Source organism: Fusarium vanettenii, assembly GCF_000151355.1.
Source record: "Fusarium vanettenii 77-13-4 chromosome 11 genomic scaffold NECHAsca_39_chr11_5_0, whole genome shotgun sequence".
NCBI lineage: Eukaryota > Fungi > Ascomycota > Sordariomycetes > Hypocreales > Nectriaceae > Fusarium > Fusarium vanettenii.
The window spans coordinates 190,265-210,627 of record NW_003315848.1 but is presented as its reverse complement, the minus strand read 5'-3'; the positions used below and the strand labels follow the sequence as shown (position 1 = coordinate 210,627).

Here is a 20,363-nt window from a genome sequence, read left to right as displayed (position 1 = left end):
ACAGCATCTCGCTCTCGCTTGGGAACCGAGGAGCCTCAGCCTTGACTGCTAATAATAGCCACACACCACGCGGCTTTATCCGAAACTAGTCTCTCGACTTTTCCTTTGCTGCGCGCCCACTCACAACACCACCAGCCAAAAAGAACGCGCAGACCAAGGTACCGAGCACCTTGTCCCTCAATATGAGTATCATAAATCCCCAATTGATCGGGAATATCTGTCACTCAAGCACAACAAATTGTCGTCACTTCGGGGCTTGGGTTGATTATAGATGCTGATGTCATCCGTCAGCCGCAGCTGAGACGTGCAGTGTGAAATCGCTTTAGCGGGGGAGGATGGCTGCCTAGATTAGATATTTGCTGACTCGACTCCCCACTATCTTGATCGCGACTTTTATCCCCCTCGCGAAATAGCCTCATCAACGGCCATGTTCAGGAACCAACGGACAGACACGCAATATGTTTCTATTGCGCTATCTGATGCCTCGACATCCAAGTTGGTCACCGACCGGAACTCTCAGTTTGATGGTTTGCCGCCGCCGCCGCCTTCCATCGCCGAGTCAAGGTGGGGAATCGGCTGGAGAACCTTGACTTCAGTCATCTTCTTCTATGTCTTGGGTACGCCACTCGTTAATCCACGTGCTCACAATCGTTAACGATATAGCACTCCTCATCGCTATTGCACATTTGGTCCTATATCTCAAGTTGGATGGTCGCCTTACCCATGGAGACGGCCTCCCTTCCCAAACCTACATTGCATCGGTTTCAACGTTTTTTGTCAACGCCTTTGGAGCTAGTCTAGTGGTTGCTCTAGGCTTTGCCTTTACGCAATGTCTATGGCGTCTGTATCGCACTCAGCCCATGACTGTCAGGAACGTCGAAACCCTTTACTGCCTCCGATGGAGTCCCTCGCTTCTTCTGGATTGGAAGGCTTGGGCCGCGGCACCCTTCATGTGCCTGCTGGCCTCAACCATGCTCTTCCTAGCCATCGCTAGGATCTTCCCTCCCGGTGCTCTCACTGTTGTGCCAAGAGACCTGGTAAACAGCACTAATCGAGCTGTCCCTACCTTCAAGTCAGACTTTGTGGGCAACACCTCCCGTGTCGATTCGGCAGCACATGCTCTCGGTTCCTATACTGTCACCACTTCAATATGGAGATACGTTGCTCCGCACTCTATTTTGAGAAGGATTGCTTATGCCTCCCTATCCACTGGTGAAGTCTTGCCGTCTCAGTCTCCCTGCGGACCAAACTGCACCTACCATCTGGTCTTTGAGGGTCCCTATTTTAAATGCGAAAACTATACCAATATAATCTCGGAGGCGAACTATGCGTCTTTCGAAGGATATCCTATATACAAGTACTTCTCGGCTGGCTACGTTCCCGACACCAGAGCCAATCCACCACCCCGGCTTGTGAGCGACAATGAAAAGAACCCCGAAAAATCAGTTGTCGCCTTTCCCGACTTTACCATGAATTTGACATCACCCATCGGCAAGGATAGCGACGATACTCTCAACCTTGTATCAAAAACTCATCATCTCAAGTGTCAGTCCGCGGCAGTTACCTACGAGCTCGACGTGAAATTCAGAAACGGAATCCGATCGCTCTCTTATTCCCTGCGGGATGATGTTCGCCTGGTCTCGAGCCTATATACACCATATGTCATCCCCCCGGGCCTGTTCAATGAGACCTATCTCGCAGCTGACTGGTCCAAGGCAGCGCTTGGCAATTTCAGAGTCATGAACTTGCTCGCTCTGACGGATTCTGTGGCCAAGGCTATCGGGGGTATATACCCCATGGTTTCAAGCTTTGACAGCAGCAATGACACCGAAGAGAGCATCAAACTAACGAATGGAACCAGTCTAAAGTACAGGCCATCAAATAAACAGTTCAAACTCAATTATTATGGCATTCTTGGTTAGTAGGGCTGCTTCCAGTGCACGAGCTTGACTGACCCTCTTTGCAGAGCCCAATGGGACGATTGCTGCCAATACCTTCTTTAACAAGAACCGTGACAAATTCGATGAACTGTCTGCAGAACCCGACTTTGAGGTATCTGCAGAGATGCTCAATGATGCATTAGCTAACGTCACAATCTCGGCTCTCCACGCTTTCCAGTGGTGGAACACGACTGCCAACGTCACCATGTCAACGTCACGCAACTTTTACTCCTTCTCCAACCCCCTCAACTTCTACGTCCCCTATGGCGTCGCACTCCTCGTGGTCCTGCCCTTTTTGATCTGGGGTATCATTGCTCTGAAACAGAACGGCGTCTCGGCTATGGAAGGCAGCTTCTTGCAGGCCGTCATGACGACGACGGCGAGCCAGAGGCTCAATGAGGCTGCTGCCGCGGGGTGTCTAGGCGGTGACGGAAACATTCCGGGGCACCTCAAGGAGAGGCGGATCTTGTTTGGGGAGCTTGTTGGTTATGGCGAAGGCGAGCCAATGAGAAGAGCTGGCTTTGGGTTTGAAGATGAGGTGGTGCCACTAAGGAAAGGTGCGCGTTATGGTGCCGAAGTGAAGTGAGATCTAGATTCACGCTGTCACAAAATTTCAAGCTAGAGTCATCCAAACCATGTGTGTAGTTATAAAAGTCTATGTAATCGAGACTTACTATGACTTGTAGGCAGATTATGGATTGAATCACGACCCTTTATAGACACTCACTCCTAAAAAGACAAGATAGGATTCAGTTCAGATGTCACATGTTGTAATATAAAATAATCACGGCCATTGGGCGACCTTAGGTCCTATAGCACTTGTTTTATTCACATGCAATATCACATCAGTGCAGCTAAATGCTAGTTGCTAAACTCGAGAAACCGAATTTCATCAAATATCGTAACAAGAAGATAATCATCATCTCATCTCATCTCCCATCAAGCGCACGTGCTTAGCAGCTCGTGGTGGAGCCAGTAACAGTGCAGTACTTGCCATCAGGGCCAGAGCCAATCTTGGTAGGCTCCTTGCCGCTAGAGTTGCCTTCGTAGCGGTCGCAGTACTTGCCCTTGTCCTGGCAAGAGTTGATGACCTTGCAGGTGTCGCCGTAGTTGGTGTTGATGCCGCAGAGGACACCGCCATCGACGGCGACAGAGTTCTCGACGATGACGTTGCGGGGGCCACCGTTGTCCTTGCAGTTTCCGCAGCTGCGGGAGAGCTTTCCGTAGTCCTCGGCGTCTTCGGTGTGTTAGTAAAGGCTGTGACTTGGGGTTGAGAGACTTACAGAAGTCCTTGACGTGGACGGTTCCGCGGCCGTTGAACTGAATGATCTTGTCAGAGGCGTGGAAAGCACCACCACCGTTGATGTAAGAGGTTCCGCTGGTCTGCTTGAGAGTGACAGCATCCTCACAGACATCGGCCCACCAGCTGTGCTAGGTTAGAGATGAAAAGTCAACATGTCATGGAAACTTACACATTGTTGAGAGTGCAAGTTCCCTTGCAGTGAACACCCTCGGCCTGGGAAGCACCAATGATAACGTTGGAGAGGGTGGCACCATTCTCAAGAATGAACATGGCATCCTTCTCACCAGTCTCATCCTGACCCTTGCAGACTTTGGCTATCAAGATGTTAGCATCCGTTAGAGACAGACACGAGTAAACTTACGCTCTCGCTCGAATCGCTTCATGCCACCATCGTAGCTGCCCTTGACAGGAACGGCAGTGGGGAAGGAAGTAGCACCAGCACTCTTGGGGAGAGTCTTGGTGACGGCAGCAGAGCTGGTGCCAACGAGGGCAGCGACGAAAGCAGCAGTGAACTTCATGATGATGATTGAGCTGAGTTGAGATTGGTGGTTGAGGAGATGAGGCTTGATGAGTGATGAACTTTTCTTGGCTCAGCGGATGTCAGTCAGTTTAAATACTTTTACAACCACTCAATTATCACAAAGCAGAACGGCTAGAGTGAGCATTGATGAAGTGGTTAGCATCCAACAAGAACCCTTCCCATCTCGTCTGCATCAGCCACTAACCAATGAAAAGCCCAGTAAGCATTCAAGCTTCCCAATCCGGCAATGAAAGCTCTCAACTCGAAACTCCGGCTAGGGTTACATGATGAGTCTTTCCCCAACGCCGATTCGAGGGAAATTTTAACCATAAATTGTCCGTCAGCCCACGACCAGGTACATCTCCAACCCCCAAAGACCCCTTTCCATATAGAATACCCGGATGATCAGTTTTAAAGCCGAGAGTGTGGGGTAAATCAGCCCGGTAGAGGGAACCAGAAATCACAGCGGTGTTTCCGCGAGTCTCTACCCCATGATTGGCGGGTCTTTTGTTTCTTTTTGCGTCGAGATTAATCCACCAGTATTTGGAGTCAAGAGCAGCATGCATGATACACCTCACTTCGTCGCACGGATGCTCAGAGGTGCCGACTTCCGATTCTTACGAGGTTGAGATGTTATTGCACCTAGGAGAAATCAGTATTTCTTTCACCGACCATTGATCGCCCCTGTTTGAGCGTTCTGGGGTGTTACGGGACGAGGGTTGACCGCCTGTGGTATGGTTTTGGCGTATTAAGCATATTAAAGGAGTTAAGGATATGCATATCGTTAGTCTCGTTGGTGTTTTTCTGGAGGTGGATGTTTGGCTTGGCAGGGACAGTAATTACGCGAGAGCCTATGAGGGGATAAGCTGGCAAATAGAACTACGATTGAAAGATCTTCAAACTTGAAAGATATCTTCACATTTCCGCCCCTCTATCCGTTGAAAGTTTGCATGAAGGGCAACCTACCCTTGAGGACATGCTCTTCTCACTTCACCCTGTCTATATGACACATCCAGGTAGCATCCAAGCTATTCATTAGTAAAGAACAGTATTCTCAATGCTTGTACGCCTCATACCGCCATTTCATCACACGTTCTCTTGAAGTCCATGGCCTGTCGTCTAGACTCCACTTATTGTTCCACAGCGTCGTCCGCATTGTCGGGCCCGCCAAGCAGCAAAATGCCGAAGACAACCCCGGTTCTTGGCGGTGATTTCACAGATGGTCTTATCTTGAGATTAGATTAGATAGCGGATACCCATCGGAGCAAGTATAAAAGCATGGACATTGGCACAAGATTTATGGGTGCAAATAGAGTCTCTATGTCTATATCTAACAGTAAGGTATGCTACGCTCTATACATCATTTTACACATTCTCTCTTTGCAGACCGGCTGCTTCAAGTAACACGCAAGCAGCTTAAGAAGAATGCTCTTCATCCGTCGTCTGACCTCCACGGTTCTTGGTGCTCTGGGTGTTGGGGTCCCACTTGCTTGAGGTGATGGGGTTGACATGCTGCACATACATCGTGTCAATCTCCTCCAGAGTACGGTCCTTGGACTCAATGACGAAGAAGAAGACGATGGCGACGAGGGCAGCACAACATCCGGCAAAGACAAGACCGTAGAAGTAATCGATGGCATCAACGATGAAGCGGGTGCTGTGAAAGTTAGTAAGAAGCTTTAGTGGGGTGACAGAGGGACATACAAGAAAGAGATGAGGAAGTTCCAGAGCCAGTTGGCAGCAGTGGCGAGAGCCATACAGCGGCTACGATACTGCGAAGGATAAAGCTCGGCAACAACAGCCCAGACGAGAGGACCCCAGGTAGTAGCAAAGGCAGCGATAGCCAGACAAGAAAAGGTGACAAGAACAGCACCAGCTGCAGGAGTGTTGAGAGGGTCTTCACTGTCGAGGGCAAAGTGTCCGACAAAGGCGTAGACGCTGAAATTGTTAGCGAAGTTATAGGGTAGGTCCGGGGTCGACTTACAAGAAACACATCATCATCCAGGCACCACCGACCATGAGGGCCATACGACGACCACACTTTTGCACAACGTAGAGACCGGCGAATGTGCAGGCGCAGTTGACGGATCCGAGAATAAGCTGGGTGACGTAACTGTTGCTCAGCCCAGTAGAGGCAAAGATGGTGGTTCCAAAGTACTATATCTGTTAGTATATCGCTGGCAAATGAGGTTGAGAGGACTTACAAAGAAGAAGTTGATACCAGTAAGCTGCTGACCAGCCTGGAGAGTAATTCCGAGCACGGTACGGTAAAGCATACGAGGTCCAGTGAAGATTTCGTGCCACTTGGTATCGGGTAGAGCTCGCTCTTCGTCAAGCTTCTCCTGGATCTCAGCGATCTGGCGGTTGACGCTAGGAGCATTGGGCTCAAGACCAGCCAGACGAGCAATGGTGTTTCGAGCTTCCTCCGCACGACCCTTTCGGAAGGCATATCGGGGACTCTCAGGAAGGAACAGGATACCAGCACCGAGAATCAGAGACCACAAGAAGGAGAGACCGTTGGGGATTCTCCAAGATGAAGAGTCGGCGTTCTTCTCAGTACCCCAGTTGACCATCTCAGCAGTCCAAATACCAAGCGTGATAAAGAGCTGATATGTCGAAACGAGGATACCTCGAATGATGGCGGGAGAACTCTCACTCTGGTACATGGGGACCACGACAGAAAGAGATCCAATTCCGAAACCTGTAACAAGTCGACCGATGGCGAACTGAACCCAATGCGTCGTGGACGAGATTTCGATGATGGTGCCAATACAGGTTGACAGAGCTGTGAGGGAAATGGTCATGCGGCGACCAATAGAGTCGGCGAGATTTCCAGCGATAAGAGATCCAATCAGACAGCCAGCGCTGAGCAAACCGACGATTGTTCCCTGGCGGACAGCACTAAAGGTGTATGATCCATCGTCTTGTAGTTCTCCGAAGCGGCGGGAGTAGTCGTCCATCAAGAAGAAGCCGGAAATCTGGCCACTGAAAGGTGTTAGAGGGGTCAATTGTAGGAGTACAAGTCAACATACCTGACATAGCCAAACTTGAAGCCACCAATCGAGGCAACAAGACCCAAGAAGCAGGCAAGAAAGGTAACCTTTTGCTCAGCCGCATCGTTGTGGGTGTTTTTCCTCTCAACGTGTTGCTCCTCACCCGCCTGTTCGTGGCGTTTAAAGAACTTCATGTTTGTTGTAATGTAAAAGATGTGTAATAGTTAATGGTTGTTATCAATGATGAGTGTCGAAAACATAATCCATCGCAAAAGAAGGCAGCGAAGGTCGCCCTTTTGGATGTTCATTTTTGTGGACCTCGCTATGCTCATCTGGCCATCGTGGGCACCGAACGACACGACTAAGCAGAGAATCTACTGGGTCCCTGGATCACGAGATGGATTGGCGGAGATGCCTATTGTATCATGCCTGTAGTTGGAAACGCCGGACCTGGGGTGGTCGGCAGTCTCGGCCTGAGGCTCATCACGTCACTGGATCTGATCACGAGAGGAAGCGAGATGGGCCAAGCCAAGAGGGAAAAAGTCAATCCAGATGATCTGCGTTCAAACTTTTTTTTTTCTTCGTTATTACCGGAGAGGGTCTCTAGCTTGGCCGGCAATCAAGGCCGGGTCCGGCAGTGATGACGCAGTTCACTCGTGTCATTGGATGTCATGCCATGAGAGGCCCCAATTCTTTTCTTCTAGGGTTGTTCTTTGTTATCTCTTGGCGTGGCGACCCTTGCTCAAGCGTGGTCTGACACGAGGGGGAAGGGATGTTTCTTTTCGAATTTTGGCTGAAGACACCGGTTATTTAAGAATAATAGTATTCTTAAAAAGATATATCTTGACAACCTCGCACTTTTTGAGAGTAAAGGCTTCTCTTTCACCTGGAATGATCATCTTTTCCGCATTCTTTCTTCCTTCACATTCCAGCTGTCGCCTCATCCACAGCCCCGTTGGAATTCACCACTGGGACCGACCGAGCATCGGGCCGACTAGTAATTTTCGCGCTCATTAACCCCGAAGGACCGACACTCGGAGTCGCGAAGAGCATTTGCCATGATCGATCAACTGACAATTAAGATACGGGTTTTTTTTTTTTTTTTGGTGAACAGTGGTGTGACTTGATCTCGCAAGATCACTACGCAGTATCTGCCGATAGATTTACTGCAGGCGACTTCCAAGATGCAGTCTCGAAGCTGAACGGCGATACCTGGAATGGCGCAAACTCGGTCAATTAGACAAGTTATCTATCCACACCGTTTTCCACCGAACGTCCCGGTCGGAAAAGGCCGAATAAAGACGTCACCTACCGGACCGACACACGCACCAGGGGTCTCGTCTTCAACGGAAGTCCGTTGATGCCCGTTGCAAATGACACGGTCATGATAACGATGGTCTTCAAGTCATTTGACTGTTTGTATGCGTGTACTGAGCTGACAGTCGGTGTGAGCGATCTACATACTCACACCTGCGACCGAATCCTTCCAGAAGCAACAAGAAGCACAGTCATGATCCAGAAAGTCTCGCAAATTCATCAATCCCACGTGCATCATCTCCCCCCCTGACGCCTTTCGTCACTATCTATGCGGCTCTGCGACGCCGAGATATCCACATGCGGCCCGAAACCACAACTCGGTGATTTTGTGGAGTTTGTGGAAAACGGGGGCACAGCGACGTGTAGAAAGCGTTGAGAGACTAAAGCAAGGAGGTTTTTATTTACGGCGTTTAGAAAAGGCCGCAATGCGACTGCGACTGCGTTGTGCATCATTTTAACCTGATTCTCGTGCGACTCTGGGTTTGAATCGATATGCACTCCTCTCCAGAGTCAGCTGTGTTTTCCTGAGGTTCTACGGCTCTGACTACTTCATACGGAGGGTAGCAAATGCTTGAATTTCAGCTGCATTCGCGTTTGCTACGTCTGTCTACCAAGTCTGCTTCAGCCCCTACATTTCCCCCAACTTCCTCTCCTGGTCCTTCTTCCCTTGGGCATTCCAAGCCTCGATTCGACTGTACAAAGAACCGTTGAAAGAGTTATCCAACAGTCTCCTTTTATTAGTCCCCTCATTCTCTCCACCCTCCACGTCCTCTTCCCCATCCTCCTTATTATCCTCCACATCTCCAAACCCGCTATCATCCCTATTCGCAGAAGGACCAAAGTCTCCAAAGTCTGTGATCGTCTTCATGTCTTGAAAGTTGTCAAAATCCCCCAGAGCTCCCAAATTCAGGTCACTTATCAGCTCGCGAAAATCGCCGTAGCCTTCAAAGTCGGCGTACTGCACATCTGACTCCGTGTCCATCTTCTTTAAATTCTTCTTTTCAGCTGCCTTTCTCGCTGCCTTTGCGCGAGTAAGGCCAATACGGGGTTTGCCCTTCTTTGCAGACTTGGCAGCTTTGCTCCCAGGGGTTTTAACTGGTCCTAAGTCGTTCCAATCTTCGACGAGATCTTGCTTCGCGGACCGATAAAGGTGGGCCAAGAGTTTCCGGTCGAGGTCCGTCTCAAGCTTGTGTAGAAGCGGGCGCGAAAAGGGGTAGAAGTAGACCGTCTGCTGGAACCCGGGTCTTTTGAGTAAGTGGGACACATGCTCATACAACAAGGAGTACTCGATTGTATGCGCAATGAAGAAGTAGTCTTTTGCAGCCTGGCGCATGTCTGCATCAGACAATGCACCTCCAGGTACTTGTTTAAAGTCATTCCTCTGAGCCTGGGCGTTTTGTTCGTCCCATAGAGGAAACCTCTTCCTCTTGTATTTCCTTGCACCGGCCATGTCGCAATAATCGTACTCGAGATCGACTCCCGGGACGTTGGTTCGAATCACGAGTTGCCCATCAGAAGACATCATGTGAGACATCTTTTGAGGGAATTTCTGCTTCGTATCTACGAGCTGAACGATATTGTTCATCTTCTGTAGCTCATACTCGTACAGAATAAATGACTGCCAAGCTGCTTCATAACTGGGCCTCAGTTAGTCGCTGTTCATCGTGGGTGTGAAGGAACTCTACCGTGTCATGAGAGAGTTGGTCTCAGAGGTGCCAAAGACGAGATTGTGGGGGTTCTGACTGGTAGACCATCCACTCTCATATCCAGTCATCATGAAGCCTCCGTATGCAAAGCCTGATAGGTGCAGCCACTGGAGTCGTAAGTCGGTTGCCTTGCTTGGGAGAAGAAGGGCCTTACCTCGGCGTTACTAAAAATTACCATCTCCTTGGCCCAGTTAAGCGAATCTGCAATCTATAACGAGTATCAGAAAGAGTGAAGCCCGTAGATAAAGATTTACTTGCCTCAGGCGCTGACACGTTGCCCATGACCGTCTTCTGACTATCCTCACCAGTCCGCTTATTCACAGCGTCCAAAATCTTCTGTGCCTCCAGGTATACCGACATGCCAACAGAATTCTCATGTGTTTCGATATTTCCTTTTGGCGAGAAGCGAGCGTGGAAGCGCTTTGAAAGAGCCTGCGCCTTTTTCTTTTTCGAGAGAGCAGCTGGCTTGCCGTGTACACTTCCATTTCCCTGGGCCATGAAAATCTTTTCGTATTCTTCTGCGATGCCATCGAAGCACTTGTCCATTGTTGCAGTGCCATCGAAGATAAAGTCCCGGATTGAATTGGGTTTGCTGGTAGCCTTGGATCCAACGTTGGTCATCCATGCATCCCAGTCATTGACGTGGATATAGGTTCTAAAGATGCCAAACGGATCGACTGACATCTTTCGGCTGTATTAGTCCATCTGAAAGTCTTCAGGTGCGTGTTTTATGGTGACATACCAGCATGTAGTCCAGATTTGGAGGCGTTTTGGTTAGGATGAGGTGGTCTCCGCCGTTGTCTAGGTTAACCAGCTCTACGCACTCTTCCAACGCCGTCAACAAGCGTTTAACCTTTGTAACCGGAACGATATACAATGGTTCCAAGAGTTCAAAGTTGGTGCATCGAGGTGGCTTCCCGCCTTTACTTGGGATGGAAAACCTCTTCTTGACCCAACTTGACCAAAATGGCGCAGCTGAGCCTTTCTCATCGACCTTGAGGGTTTCCTTGATCGATTTACCATCCTTGTCTCGCACCCACACTTTGAAATGCTTGAGCCTTGTTTCGTTGGCACTCGTCGGTTTCGTATTTTGTATCCAGTTCTTCTCCACCGCTGCATGCATGTCCATGGAAAAAATGTTGCTAGTAGAACTGTCAAAAACCAACAGTGGACGGTTACCGAGACGACTTACGAACACTTTTCGGTCCAGTCATTGTTCTCACCATTGATGAGATCCTTGACGAGAGAAACGGAGACAAAAACCGAAGAGACGCTGGCTCTAGATTGGGGCACGAATAAGTGGTCAAAGTCCTGAGGTATGACCTGCAAGTAGTAGGCTGTTTCGGACGCCTGAGCGGGCTTTGGAGCATAAACATAGCTCTCGCTCCCACCCCTGGATTTGTTCAAACCAAGGCCTAGAGAGATTGCTTGACCCAGTTGCAAAGTAGGATGGCTTGGTTTGTACTCAAAGACGAGATTGTCTATGCCGGGAACAATCTCCTTGTTTGGCACCATCTGCTGGAACCCTCGCCTGGTGCTGGATGCCATCTTGACGAGTGGTTGATGACTTTGAGACAGTAGAGCAGGAAACGTCAAAGAACTACGTTATTCATTTCAGAGGCATCCAAGACTATTACAAGAATTGAGCAGAGAGACAATTCCCCGTATCTGGGGTCTAGGAGAGTCTAGACCGTCTCCACGGGGCAAGTGTCTCGGTTCGGTCCGGGATCGAGCGGGTCAAAGCGGTTACGACGGCGAACAGGGCAGGAAATGGTCTAGTCTCAAGTCACCATGCGAGCTGAATTGCGCCTGTCTCGGGAAAAGTAGCGCAAAAGAGAAAAGCTGGGGTTCAGCACTATCAGGTGGCGGCTCGTAAGCGTTGATATCACTCGATAGTCTGTCAATAGTTGCTCAGCTCGCTAGACTAGGGTGTGTGGAATTGCGCATCGCTCGTTTATCCGTCGCTCATTGGCTCTGAGGGTTATTCACGAGTTTCGAGCTTGTCTATTCTCGTGTACTGGAGCTGTCATCGCATCTTCTCTCACATAAACATGCATTTTCGCTCGCATAACCACAACGCATTTCTCTCTAGCCAACTCTGGCTGTCCGTGGCTGTGATCTTGAGCTGAAATGGACAATACTCAGCAGTCACTAAAACGTCAGAGATCCTTGACGTCCGAGGATCTCGATCCCCCGGCCAAGGTTCGAAAGTCAGACGTCGCGTCTGATGACTCTGGGCTCAAACGACCCAGGTCGCCATCGTCAGCAAATGGCGGCCCACCGGCCGAGCGCCCCAGGTTATCAGCGGAGTCAACTCTCGTGGAACTAGAGGACAAAGATGAAGAACCACTCGAGATTGGCGGGCTACAAGTTTACAACATTCGCCGAGCCCTTGTAGGCACACACGGCGAAGAGTTTCCTCTCCCAGCTTCAACCACAGAGAAAGAAGGCAATCTTCCAACGCAATCGACCGTTCTTGGCCAAAAGAGCCCACTTGCCAGATCACCAACAGCTAGCGTCGCGTTTGTTGGCGATACGAAACTACTGAGATTCATCCCTGCCACGATTTACATCTACCAGAGCGCCGCCACTACCAGGGCTTTCCATTCGCAACCGTATACCGAGATTGTCCGCGTTACAGGGACTGAGAAACTTTCCCTCGGTACCTTTGTGCCAACGCTCGCAGGCAGCGGCTGGGATATCATCCAACTTATTGATCCCAAGCTCGGCTTCGTCGAAACCACCAATGGACTATTAGATGAGCGGGGTCTCTTTTTTGAGACCGACCTCATCTTTACGGGGGCATTGCAGCCTGTCTCAGATTTTCTCCATCACTTTTTCAAACAGAAGGAGCCTGGAATTCACTTTTCAGCATGGCTTGGCCGGGAGAGAGCATACGACCGGATCGAGTCCCTGGAGACACTTATGCTCCGAGGCACGCTTCGGGATGTAAGCGTCAACATCTTTGACATTCTCGAGTTTCGTGAGATTGGAGTTGAACTGCTGGGTAGCCGGATTTATGATATGCAAACGGAAAAGATGAAGTGGCACTTTGGCTTTGGTTTCTTTGGCCATTTGCACGTCACCATGCCGAGGTCGGCTGTGCCGCTACAGGTTGACTACAAGCTGCGCAAGATCTTGTCTGTCTGGGAGCTGGAGCTATGTCTCAAAAACGAAGATTGGGTGAATGTCTTGGGTGTCGATGGACTTACAGTGAGCTCAACGCTGATTCTTGGAACCTGAAACTGCCCCTTTACTAACACTAACATCAGCTCGCCGAAGTCATGTTCATCGGTCGCCTTGATGGCAGCGATCCAAAGAGTAGCAAGTTGTCATTTGATGTCACGGCTGTCATGCAGCTTCGGAACGCAACAATGCAAGTTCGCGGAGTCTACAGCAAGGGTAGGTGTCTTTTACATGATGATAGATCCGTCCCACGATATACTAACGCAAAGAGAAAGAACACATAGAGCTCTCGGTACTCCTTGGAAACCTGACACTCCAAGACGTCGGCGAGATCTTCTACGAGCTCACAAAAGTCCATTTAGACGTCTTTGACTACGATGTGACATTCAACGCCATGTCCCTTACCATCTCGTCTACTGAGCTAGCTCTGTACGGAGCCGTGACCATCAACGGCCACACATCTGTTCGAGGTTCCCTCAAACTGTCAAAAGATGGTATTGAGGTTCGTGGTGCCATTGGTGACATTACTTTCGACGACTGGGACCTCCTCATCCGAGAGGCAGGGTTTGATGCCTTTATCGCCAGCAAGATGAAGGGAGAGACTGCACGTTCGACAAAAGTCAGCATTTCAGGCGACGTCAACTTTCACGGCATTGATGCCCGTGCCGCCTTGTTCACCGAGAAGCATCCCAAGCTTGGCTGGGTGTGGACAGTCTATGGAGAAGTTTCAGGCGATTTGTCTACTTCTCGTCTTGTCCCAGAGCTCAAGGGCAACTCAATGCTCGATATATCTCTCAAGCGCCTTGCAATCATCGCCTCCAGCCGTGATGCAGCTGCCGGTACGCTTCAGGGCGTCCCATTCGATATTGTAAAGGGCGTGCAGCTGTGTGTCACCATCGACAGCATCGCGGCTATAGAAGCACTTCTTGGTGGGAGCGTCGGGGGTATGGTTCTACGGGCTGCTTATACCAACGGCGCCTTTGCTCTTAGCATATCGCTTCCAGCTGCTCGTACCATCCGATTCAGCGATGATATTTGGACAGGTCCGATCGAGTTGAGCATCCTGGCTGGCCCAGGAGTTCCTAGCCCCAAGTTGTTGATTGCGGCTACATTGAACTTTCAAGTGGATGGACAGCCAGACGACATGCCTTTACAGCTCGAGTTAACTCTCGGAGCTGATCTCATCGGAGCAACGGCGTCTGCAAAGATGCTAACCCCATGGGTCAACCCGTTTGACGCTGGAAAGAATGTGGTGATAAAGACATGCGTCATGGAGATTGGCATCATCTACACCTCATTTGTTGCCACTGGTGCCCTTGGAAGCCTCGCTTTTGGGGGTCAGTTGGCCATAGGATCCAAGACGGCCGGTGCCGCCTTCAAGTTCAGTCAAAACCCCAAAGAACAGCTCGTGGATATTTTTGTCGAGAACCTCGGCGCTTCAGACCTCATGACTTTTGCATCGCTTGTAGCAGATCGAAAGCTGCCCACCGTCGCGGATGATCTCTTGCACTTTACCAAACTCAATATGTACTTTTCAACGGGGACCACTATTGGGAAGGACGTATATCCCCCGGGGATCTCGGCGAACGGCGACTTGAAACTATTCGGTAAACGAGCCCAGTTCAATTGCACACTGGGCAAGGCAGTCAAAATCATGGCAACGATAGAGACGTTCTCGCTTGGTCCCTTGACTGTTCGAGGCGCCACCAAACGCGATCCACTTGTTGACATTGAGTTCTCTGCACAAGCCCAAAAGATCTTGATTGACGGGGCAGTTGACATCTGGGAAGCGTCTACTGCTCTTCACTTGGACATTGGTTTACTACCAAAGACAACATTTGACTTTTTTGTCCATCTCAAGCTGTCAGATCTTTTCCTTCTCAAGTTGGAAGCACAGCTCAAAGGCGCTATTGACATCAAGAACTACAAGACATGGGAAAAGGCCGACTTTAATATGTACGGGCTGATAGAGCAGCGTGTTATCGACTACGTCACAGCTCAGCTTGACCAGCAGATCTCAGCCGCTCATGAAGCCGCCAAAGAGGGCTTCGAGATAGTCAAACAGGACATGGAAGCCAAGGAAGCTGTATTCAAGGCTGGTTGCGATGATGCAATCAAGAAACTTGAAATCGCCAAGGCTATCTGGCTCGCCAAGAAGGCTCAGGTTGATAGTGACTTTGCAAATGCCAGCGCGTCAGCTATGGCAGAGAGAAAGCGCTTGCAAGGCAAGGTTGACGAAGCAGAGCGTGAATTTAAGAATCTCATCAGGCAGAAGCAAAACGAGCTAGAACAGGTTCACACCAACGCAGAAAACGCCATACGCGTCGCTCAAGCTGCAGTTGACTTGAAGCAACGCGAACTAGACGACGGTGTTCGTGTAGCCCAAGCCGGGGTACAGGTCGCTCGAGCCGACTTCATACGGAGAGCTGAGATTGTTACAAATGACATCAAAAGCAAACAGGCTGAAGTCGACCAAGCGAAGAGAGAAAAAGAACAGCTCAAGGATGCTATTTGGAGGTTGGAGCGACAACGGGATGCGGCGGACTGGTTGGACAAGTGGGAGTACAGAGGCCAGATCGCAACCGCAGAAGGACTCCTTTTTACGGCTGATCAAGGTCTGAAATTATACGAGAGGTATCTGGAAGAAGCAAAGGGAGCTCGACTTGCTTCCGAGTACGTCCAGAGCGAAGGGGCTGTTCGGGCAGCTGAACTGGCATTGCAGACGGCGCAGCAAGTTCTTACGCCGGGACTAAACCTTGCAAAACAGTCGTTTACCGAGGTGAACAAGACGCAGCAGGTCTTGATCCAGGGAGCTATCGAGGGGCTCAAATTTGCAGAGACGGCGAGTGACGAGTTGAAGCTGTTTGAGCTTGCCAAGCGTGGCCTTACCGAGGGCGACAGAGTAACACAGGCGCTTCTCGACACGGCACAGAATGCAGTCGACGAACTATCGAATAGCGTGGAGTTTGTCGGCTTCGAGGCAGCAAAGAAAGGAGTCCAATTCGCCCAGGAAAACACAAAAGAACTAAACCTAGCCCGACACGCAGTTGAAATAGCCGAGGATGTTGTCGAACTGGAGCTAGATCTAGCCAAATGGGCAACTGATCACGCCAAGACCACGTTCAACATTCGAAAGGTTGAGTTTTCAGGATCGGTGCGGAGTTTAGTTCATCCTGATGAAGGTGGGCCGCCGTTGATTGTCAAGATTGAAGGGACAATATTGGGGGAGGAGATTAATTGGGAGATTGTGTGGAAGCCCAAATTTGACTTGGTCAAGTTTATCAAGGAGCTTTTTACGCTGTTGTGGGAGAAGATCAAGGAGTTGGCCAAGGAAATTGTTTAGCAGAGCACTTTTTAAGATGTCTTAGAGCATGAACGGTACATGAGATCGCAATAGTTGTCATTCGAAGAGAGGCGAATACGCGAGTCACCTTAGTCTAATGGATTACAGCCTTGCAGGAGGAGGCTAGTGGTAACATAACAGGGCTAAGATCAGGGTGGGTTGTCAGTAAAATGCGCGATTATGGCACACGTGAGGGGCGTTGTCAAAATACAGGGTGCGTAGTGACGAGAGGTTAGATCATATGGGATGAAGATAAGCGGATGTGCAACGGTAGCTATATCAGCAAACTCGAGTTCGTCTTTCACTCACTTCATCAGAGAAGCGGTTTCTTGGCCTTTTACCTTTGTACCAAATTCAAGGAAATTAAGCTTATTTACATCAACCGCTCACTCACCTTCTTGGGCTGGGTCGGCAACGAGTTGAGCCGATCTTACTCAACGACAAAACATACCCCTGTGATATAAAAAGAATAAATGGTAATCTACCAGGGATCATTCAGAACGCCATCTTCAGCATCAACAAATCAGAGGGGCACGAAGATCAGACTATGCACCCCTAGCATCTGCACCATGCCACAAGCGACAGGGTGAGGCGTAGACTAGCCAACAAATAAAACATGCATCACCCCGCGTCGCAGCGCGTCGTCCTCACAGGAGCTTGTCTGCGTTGTTGAGAAAGTCCGAGAGCCAGAAGTTACAGGATCTTGTGAACTTCAGCGTAGCTCTACTCATCCACAATGCTCCTCGGTCGCTCTCTCACGTATGTCTTATCGGCCTTCTCCATCGGAGCCGGCAAGGACGACCTGGACAAACCACAAGAAAATGGCATCACCTGGGTGACAAGAAACTGGCAAGTCAACCGCAACCAGCCCTTTACCATCGAATGGGATGGCCATGAAGGACCAGTCTCCGTGACTCTTGTGAGACGGGCAGAAGACAAATGGCAGTCTCTATGGAAGGTAGCCTGTAAGTAAGACATTGTTCCTATTGTCCACCAGCTAATCCTCATCAGCCGGCAACACAGAAAGCTCCCTCGTCTTCCGCGTACCAGAGCACCTCTCCGAGATTCTTGGAGACTCCGAGTACGCCTTTCAGATCAATGACACTTCTGGAAAATCTGCAATATCACCGCGATGGACTGTTGAGGCCCGTCAAGCACAAGGCTCTGGGATACTCTCGCCACCAGATCCAGCCGAGACTAGCAGCTCAGAGAGCGATCAGCCGACAAGCTCCAGCAACGACGATGCCACTCAGACCACGGATGGTGGGAGTCCACAAAGAACCGTATCAAATGGCAACAATCAAGATTCCGACTCGAACTCGGGTAATTCAGGCTCCGACTCAAACTCCAGCAGTGGGAATGACTCCAGTAGCAACAACTCTTCGAATTCTTCGTCCTCCAAAGGTCTCAAAGCAGGTGTCAAGGCTGGCATCGGCATCGGCGCTGCTGTTGGTGTTGCCCTTGTTGCCGGCCTCATTTGGCTTTTCACGAAGAAGAACAGAGAGATCAAGGCCTTGAAGGTAGCTAACGCCGCCCCTGCACCAGGGGACAATTCTGGCTTGGAAGTGGCAAAAGAACCGCAACAGCAAACACACCAAGGCGGATACGCCCACGACTCGACATACCAGGGAGGTCAAGGTCCTGCAGAGCTACCACCACAGCATAATCAATTTCCACCTCCTGTTAGCGAGTTACATGACCAATCACGGCCGGCTGAGCTGGCGTATTCTGGGCCAACGGTACCTGAGCTACCAGCGAAGCGGGAAGGGTAGTGAAGACGTTGATTTCAGGCCGAAGATGGCAGGCGTCTTGGAATTTTGGATGATAAGATTCTGGCAGAGGTCGTTAGAATACTGTGTTGTTTCGAAGCAGATACCCGAGGTTAAGGTGGTTGTAATATCTGAAGAAGTGCATAGTGGCTAAGGCCCAGGGTGAGAATTCGGGCATAGTGACTCAAAGATGACGAGGATGTAAATCTATTAATGAAACTCGATTTTGAACGCTATGTGATATGAAAGTAGTTTCAGGGCAGGTATTGACTATTGTTCCTCTGATGAGCCTGTCAAAAAAGGCATATACTGCTTCGAACCCAAGGGTCTCCTCGCCCTTCAGACCTACCCGACATCCATGCCCCATTTCTAACTACTATTTTCAACTATACAACTGTATATCTAATGAGTATATATGTGCCATGCTCGCATCAATGCCTTACAGCGTAGCATAAGCGATAACAACGCATCCTCAATCGTAACTACGACATTCAACCTTCTCACTCACTCAAAATTTCGTCCCCATACAGCCTCAAGCAGTATGAGGGCAAGGAGGGCAATGAGGGCATTCTCTGTAAGAACTAATTCAGATGTTCCATCTTACAGTGATGAGATGTCGAGGACGCCAACAGCAGTACGGCTGCAAGCTGATGGGCCTCACACGTTCCAGGTAGAGATACAAGGCAGGAAGGCTAGTCCATTTCGGACATTTTTTAGACTTGGATAGAAAGCTATGGTAATATCCTGATCGTTTACCGCCCATCTCAAACGCACACAAGTACCAGACTCACTCAAGAACCCTCGGTGATTAATAAAAAAGGAACTGCCCCAACCAGCCAACCTTTGTCCCATCTCAATGTCCCACCTTGAGTCCAATCTCTTTTGACATTCCACTGAAAGGACAAGTCGAAGGCCCAGCGGGTGCAGGAGCTGTAGTGGGTGCTGCACCTGGCGCACTGGCCGCAACAATGGCAGTACCATTTCCTCGAGGCACCTGTATCCTGGCGACAGCAGGATTATCCGGAAACTCCTCTCCATCGCGGACATACCACCTAGCAAAAAGGTCATTCTGTATCCAGATGACCTTGCTGAACGACTTGACGATGGCGGCCCTCCTGGAGATCGGAATCGAGCTGTGGTCAAGGATGGCTTGCGACATGACGCTCTGTATCAGACTGAGAGTAAGACTGATGTGGATGTAGTCGATGCGGAGCTCTCTGCTCTTTTGCAAGCCGACATGCATAGCACTGACTCGTCAGAAATATTCACATGATATGATAGAAGACCTACCCAACACTATCAAGATACTCCCAAAACGCCATCTTGGACTGATCGGAGGACCCTTTGCTGAGTTGCGACATCTTGGTGAGGTACGAATTCAAAAAGTTTTGTCGCTCCATCAGCAGGGAGCTATCTGAGCTAAGCTCATCTTTGGAAGGCGACTCTGAGCTTGTGTTTCGGACCTCGAAGGCGCGGGCTGTAATGTCAAACTCGGAGAGCTTGTGGTAGATGATGTGGACGACGGCGGGGATGAGATTTTGGATGTGCTGGGCTCCATACGCGAGAGCCTCGATGTCTCCTACGACGTGTCAGCTCTGCCTTCAATGGCGAAAGACACCGTCAGCTGAGGCGAAGACTTACGGTCATCCCAGTCGAGAAACTTGTGCAGGTAATCAATCCTAGCTTCAAGGCTCGTGTAGAGCGACTTGCGATCAACGTGATGCATATCAGGAGCCATGGTTGCGAAAGAGAAGGACAGACAATGGAACGAACTCTACCGCGCAAGGTAACAAGGGCCGACCGGTATTTAACATCATCACCCCATCTGCAAGCGTCACCATGGCGTCTCACGGATGGACACGCCACAGGGGATCATGCTCTACCGTCTGGAATGCTGCACTCCAATCCCCCATTCAACCTTTTGTGGCTTCTCCAAAGGCATCCAACCCGCTCTCATCTTGGGTTTAGCCCGCGCACGGATTCGTCTGGGCGGAAATGCAGTCCAGAGCCGAAGCGACCAACGCCAAGGCGGAGTTTTCCCGGGGTATCGAACTCTGCTGTCTACAGCTGTAGATCTGTTGCTTGGAGTAGCCGACTTGGAGTGGTATTGTTGCACAGGTGGCGTTGGATGTGTCAGGGCTGTGCAGTAGACGCCGGGGAATGAAAGACTGTTTCCGATGTAACCTGTGTAGCTAATCGGGGCGTGTTTATTGGTTGGTGATAATCTGCCTTGCGTCACGTCACACCATCTTATGGGTCGCTTTGACTCACTATTGACTCACGGGT

At 50.0% G+C, this 20,363-nt stretch overlaps 7 protein-coding genes across 7 annotated transcripts; 3 read left to right on the top strand and 4 right to left on the bottom strand.

Annotated features, from left to right (window-relative positions):
* Positions 1 to 427: 427 nt before the first annotated feature.
* NECHADRAFT_86937 (uncharacterized protein) lies at positions 428 to 2,673 on the top strand (the record flags this gene model as incomplete). The annotated part of the gene is made up of 4 exons (XM_003042045.1): positions 428 to 617; positions 664 to 1,917; positions 1,967 to 2,497; positions 2,627 to 2,673. The coding sequence occupies 4 exons, from the start codon at positions 428 to 430 to the stop codon at positions 2,671 to 2,673; spliced, it is 2,022 nt and encodes a 673-aa protein (XP_003042091.1).
* A 220-nt stretch (positions 2,674 to 2,893) lies between these two features.
* On the bottom strand, positions 2,894 to 3,761 carry NECHADRAFT_97410 (polysaccharide lyase family 3; the record flags this gene model as incomplete). The annotated part of the gene is made up of 4 exons (XM_003041977.1): positions 2,894 to 3,177; positions 3,224 to 3,366; positions 3,413 to 3,557; positions 3,605 to 3,761. 4 exons carry the CDS (start codon positions 3,759 to 3,761, stop codon positions 2,894 to 2,896), a joined length of 729 nt encoding a protein of 242 aa, XP_003042023.1.
* A 1,287-nt stretch (positions 3,762 to 5,048) lies between these two features.
* NECHADRAFT_102056 (uncharacterized protein) lies at positions 5,049 to 7,094 on the bottom strand. The gene is made up of 5 exons (XM_003041976.1): positions 6,796 to 7,094; positions 5,968 to 6,748; positions 5,748 to 5,920; positions 5,468 to 5,701; positions 5,049 to 5,420 (listed from the first exon to the last, which is right to left on the bottom strand). The coding sequence occupies exons 1-5, from the start codon at positions 6,948 to 6,950 to the stop codon at positions 5,180 to 5,182; spliced, it is 1,584 nt and encodes a 527-aa protein (XP_003042022.1). The 5' UTR covers positions 6,951 to 7,094; the 3' UTR covers positions 5,049 to 5,179.
* A 1,607-nt stretch (positions 7,095 to 8,701) lies between these two features.
* NECHADRAFT_86934 (uncharacterized protein) lies at positions 8,702 to 11,327 on the bottom strand (the record flags this gene model as incomplete). The annotated part of the gene is made up of 6 exons (XM_003041975.1): positions 8,702 to 9,710; positions 9,759 to 9,886; positions 9,934 to 9,980; positions 10,034 to 10,463; positions 10,522 to 10,930; positions 10,972 to 11,327. 6 exons carry the CDS (start codon positions 11,325 to 11,327, stop codon positions 8,702 to 8,704), a joined length of 2,379 nt encoding a protein of 792 aa, XP_003042021.1.
* Positions 11,328 to 11,909: 582 nt separating this feature from the next.
* On the top strand, positions 11,910 to 16,308 carry NECHADRAFT_86933 (uncharacterized protein; the record flags this gene model as incomplete). The annotated part of the gene is made up of 3 exons (XM_003042044.1): positions 11,910 to 12,992; positions 13,052 to 13,181; positions 13,250 to 16,308. The coding sequence occupies 3 exons, from the start codon at positions 11,910 to 11,912 to the stop codon at positions 16,306 to 16,308; spliced, it is 4,272 nt and encodes a 1,423-aa protein (XP_003042090.1).
* A 736-nt stretch (positions 16,309 to 17,044) lies between these two features.
* Positions 17,045 to 18,080, top strand: NECHADRAFT_86932 (uncharacterized protein; the record flags this gene model as incomplete). Its single annotated transcript, XM_003042043.1, has 2 exons — positions 17,045 to 17,273; positions 17,320 to 18,080. The coding sequence occupies 2 exons, from the start codon at positions 17,045 to 17,047 to the stop codon at positions 18,078 to 18,080; spliced, it is 990 nt and encodes a 329-aa protein (XP_003042089.1).
* Positions 18,081 to 19,101: 1,021 nt separating this feature from the next.
* NECHADRAFT_28402 (uncharacterized protein) lies at positions 19,102 to 19,803 on the bottom strand (the record flags this gene model as incomplete). The annotated part of the gene is made up of 3 exons (XM_003041974.1): positions 19,102 to 19,324; positions 19,368 to 19,656; positions 19,719 to 19,803. Coding segments are annotated over 3 exons (597 nt in total), but the record flags the coding sequence as incomplete, so codon positions are not given.
* Positions 19,804 to 20,363: the final 560 nt, after the last annotated feature.

Coding starts and splice junctions, on each gene's coding strand:
- NECHADRAFT_102056 (XM_003041976.1), bottom strand. CDS start 6,950: ATGAAGTTCTTTAAACGCCACGAACAGGCGGGTGAGGAGCAACACGTT. Junction 5,921..5,967: donor CTGGTATCAACTTCTTCTTT/GTAAGTCCTCTC, acceptor TAACAGATATAG/TACTTTGGAACCACCATCTT. Junction 5,702..5,747: donor TGGATGATGATGTGTTTCTT/GTAAGTCGACCC, acceptor TAACAATTTCAG/CGTCTACGCCTTTGTCGGAC.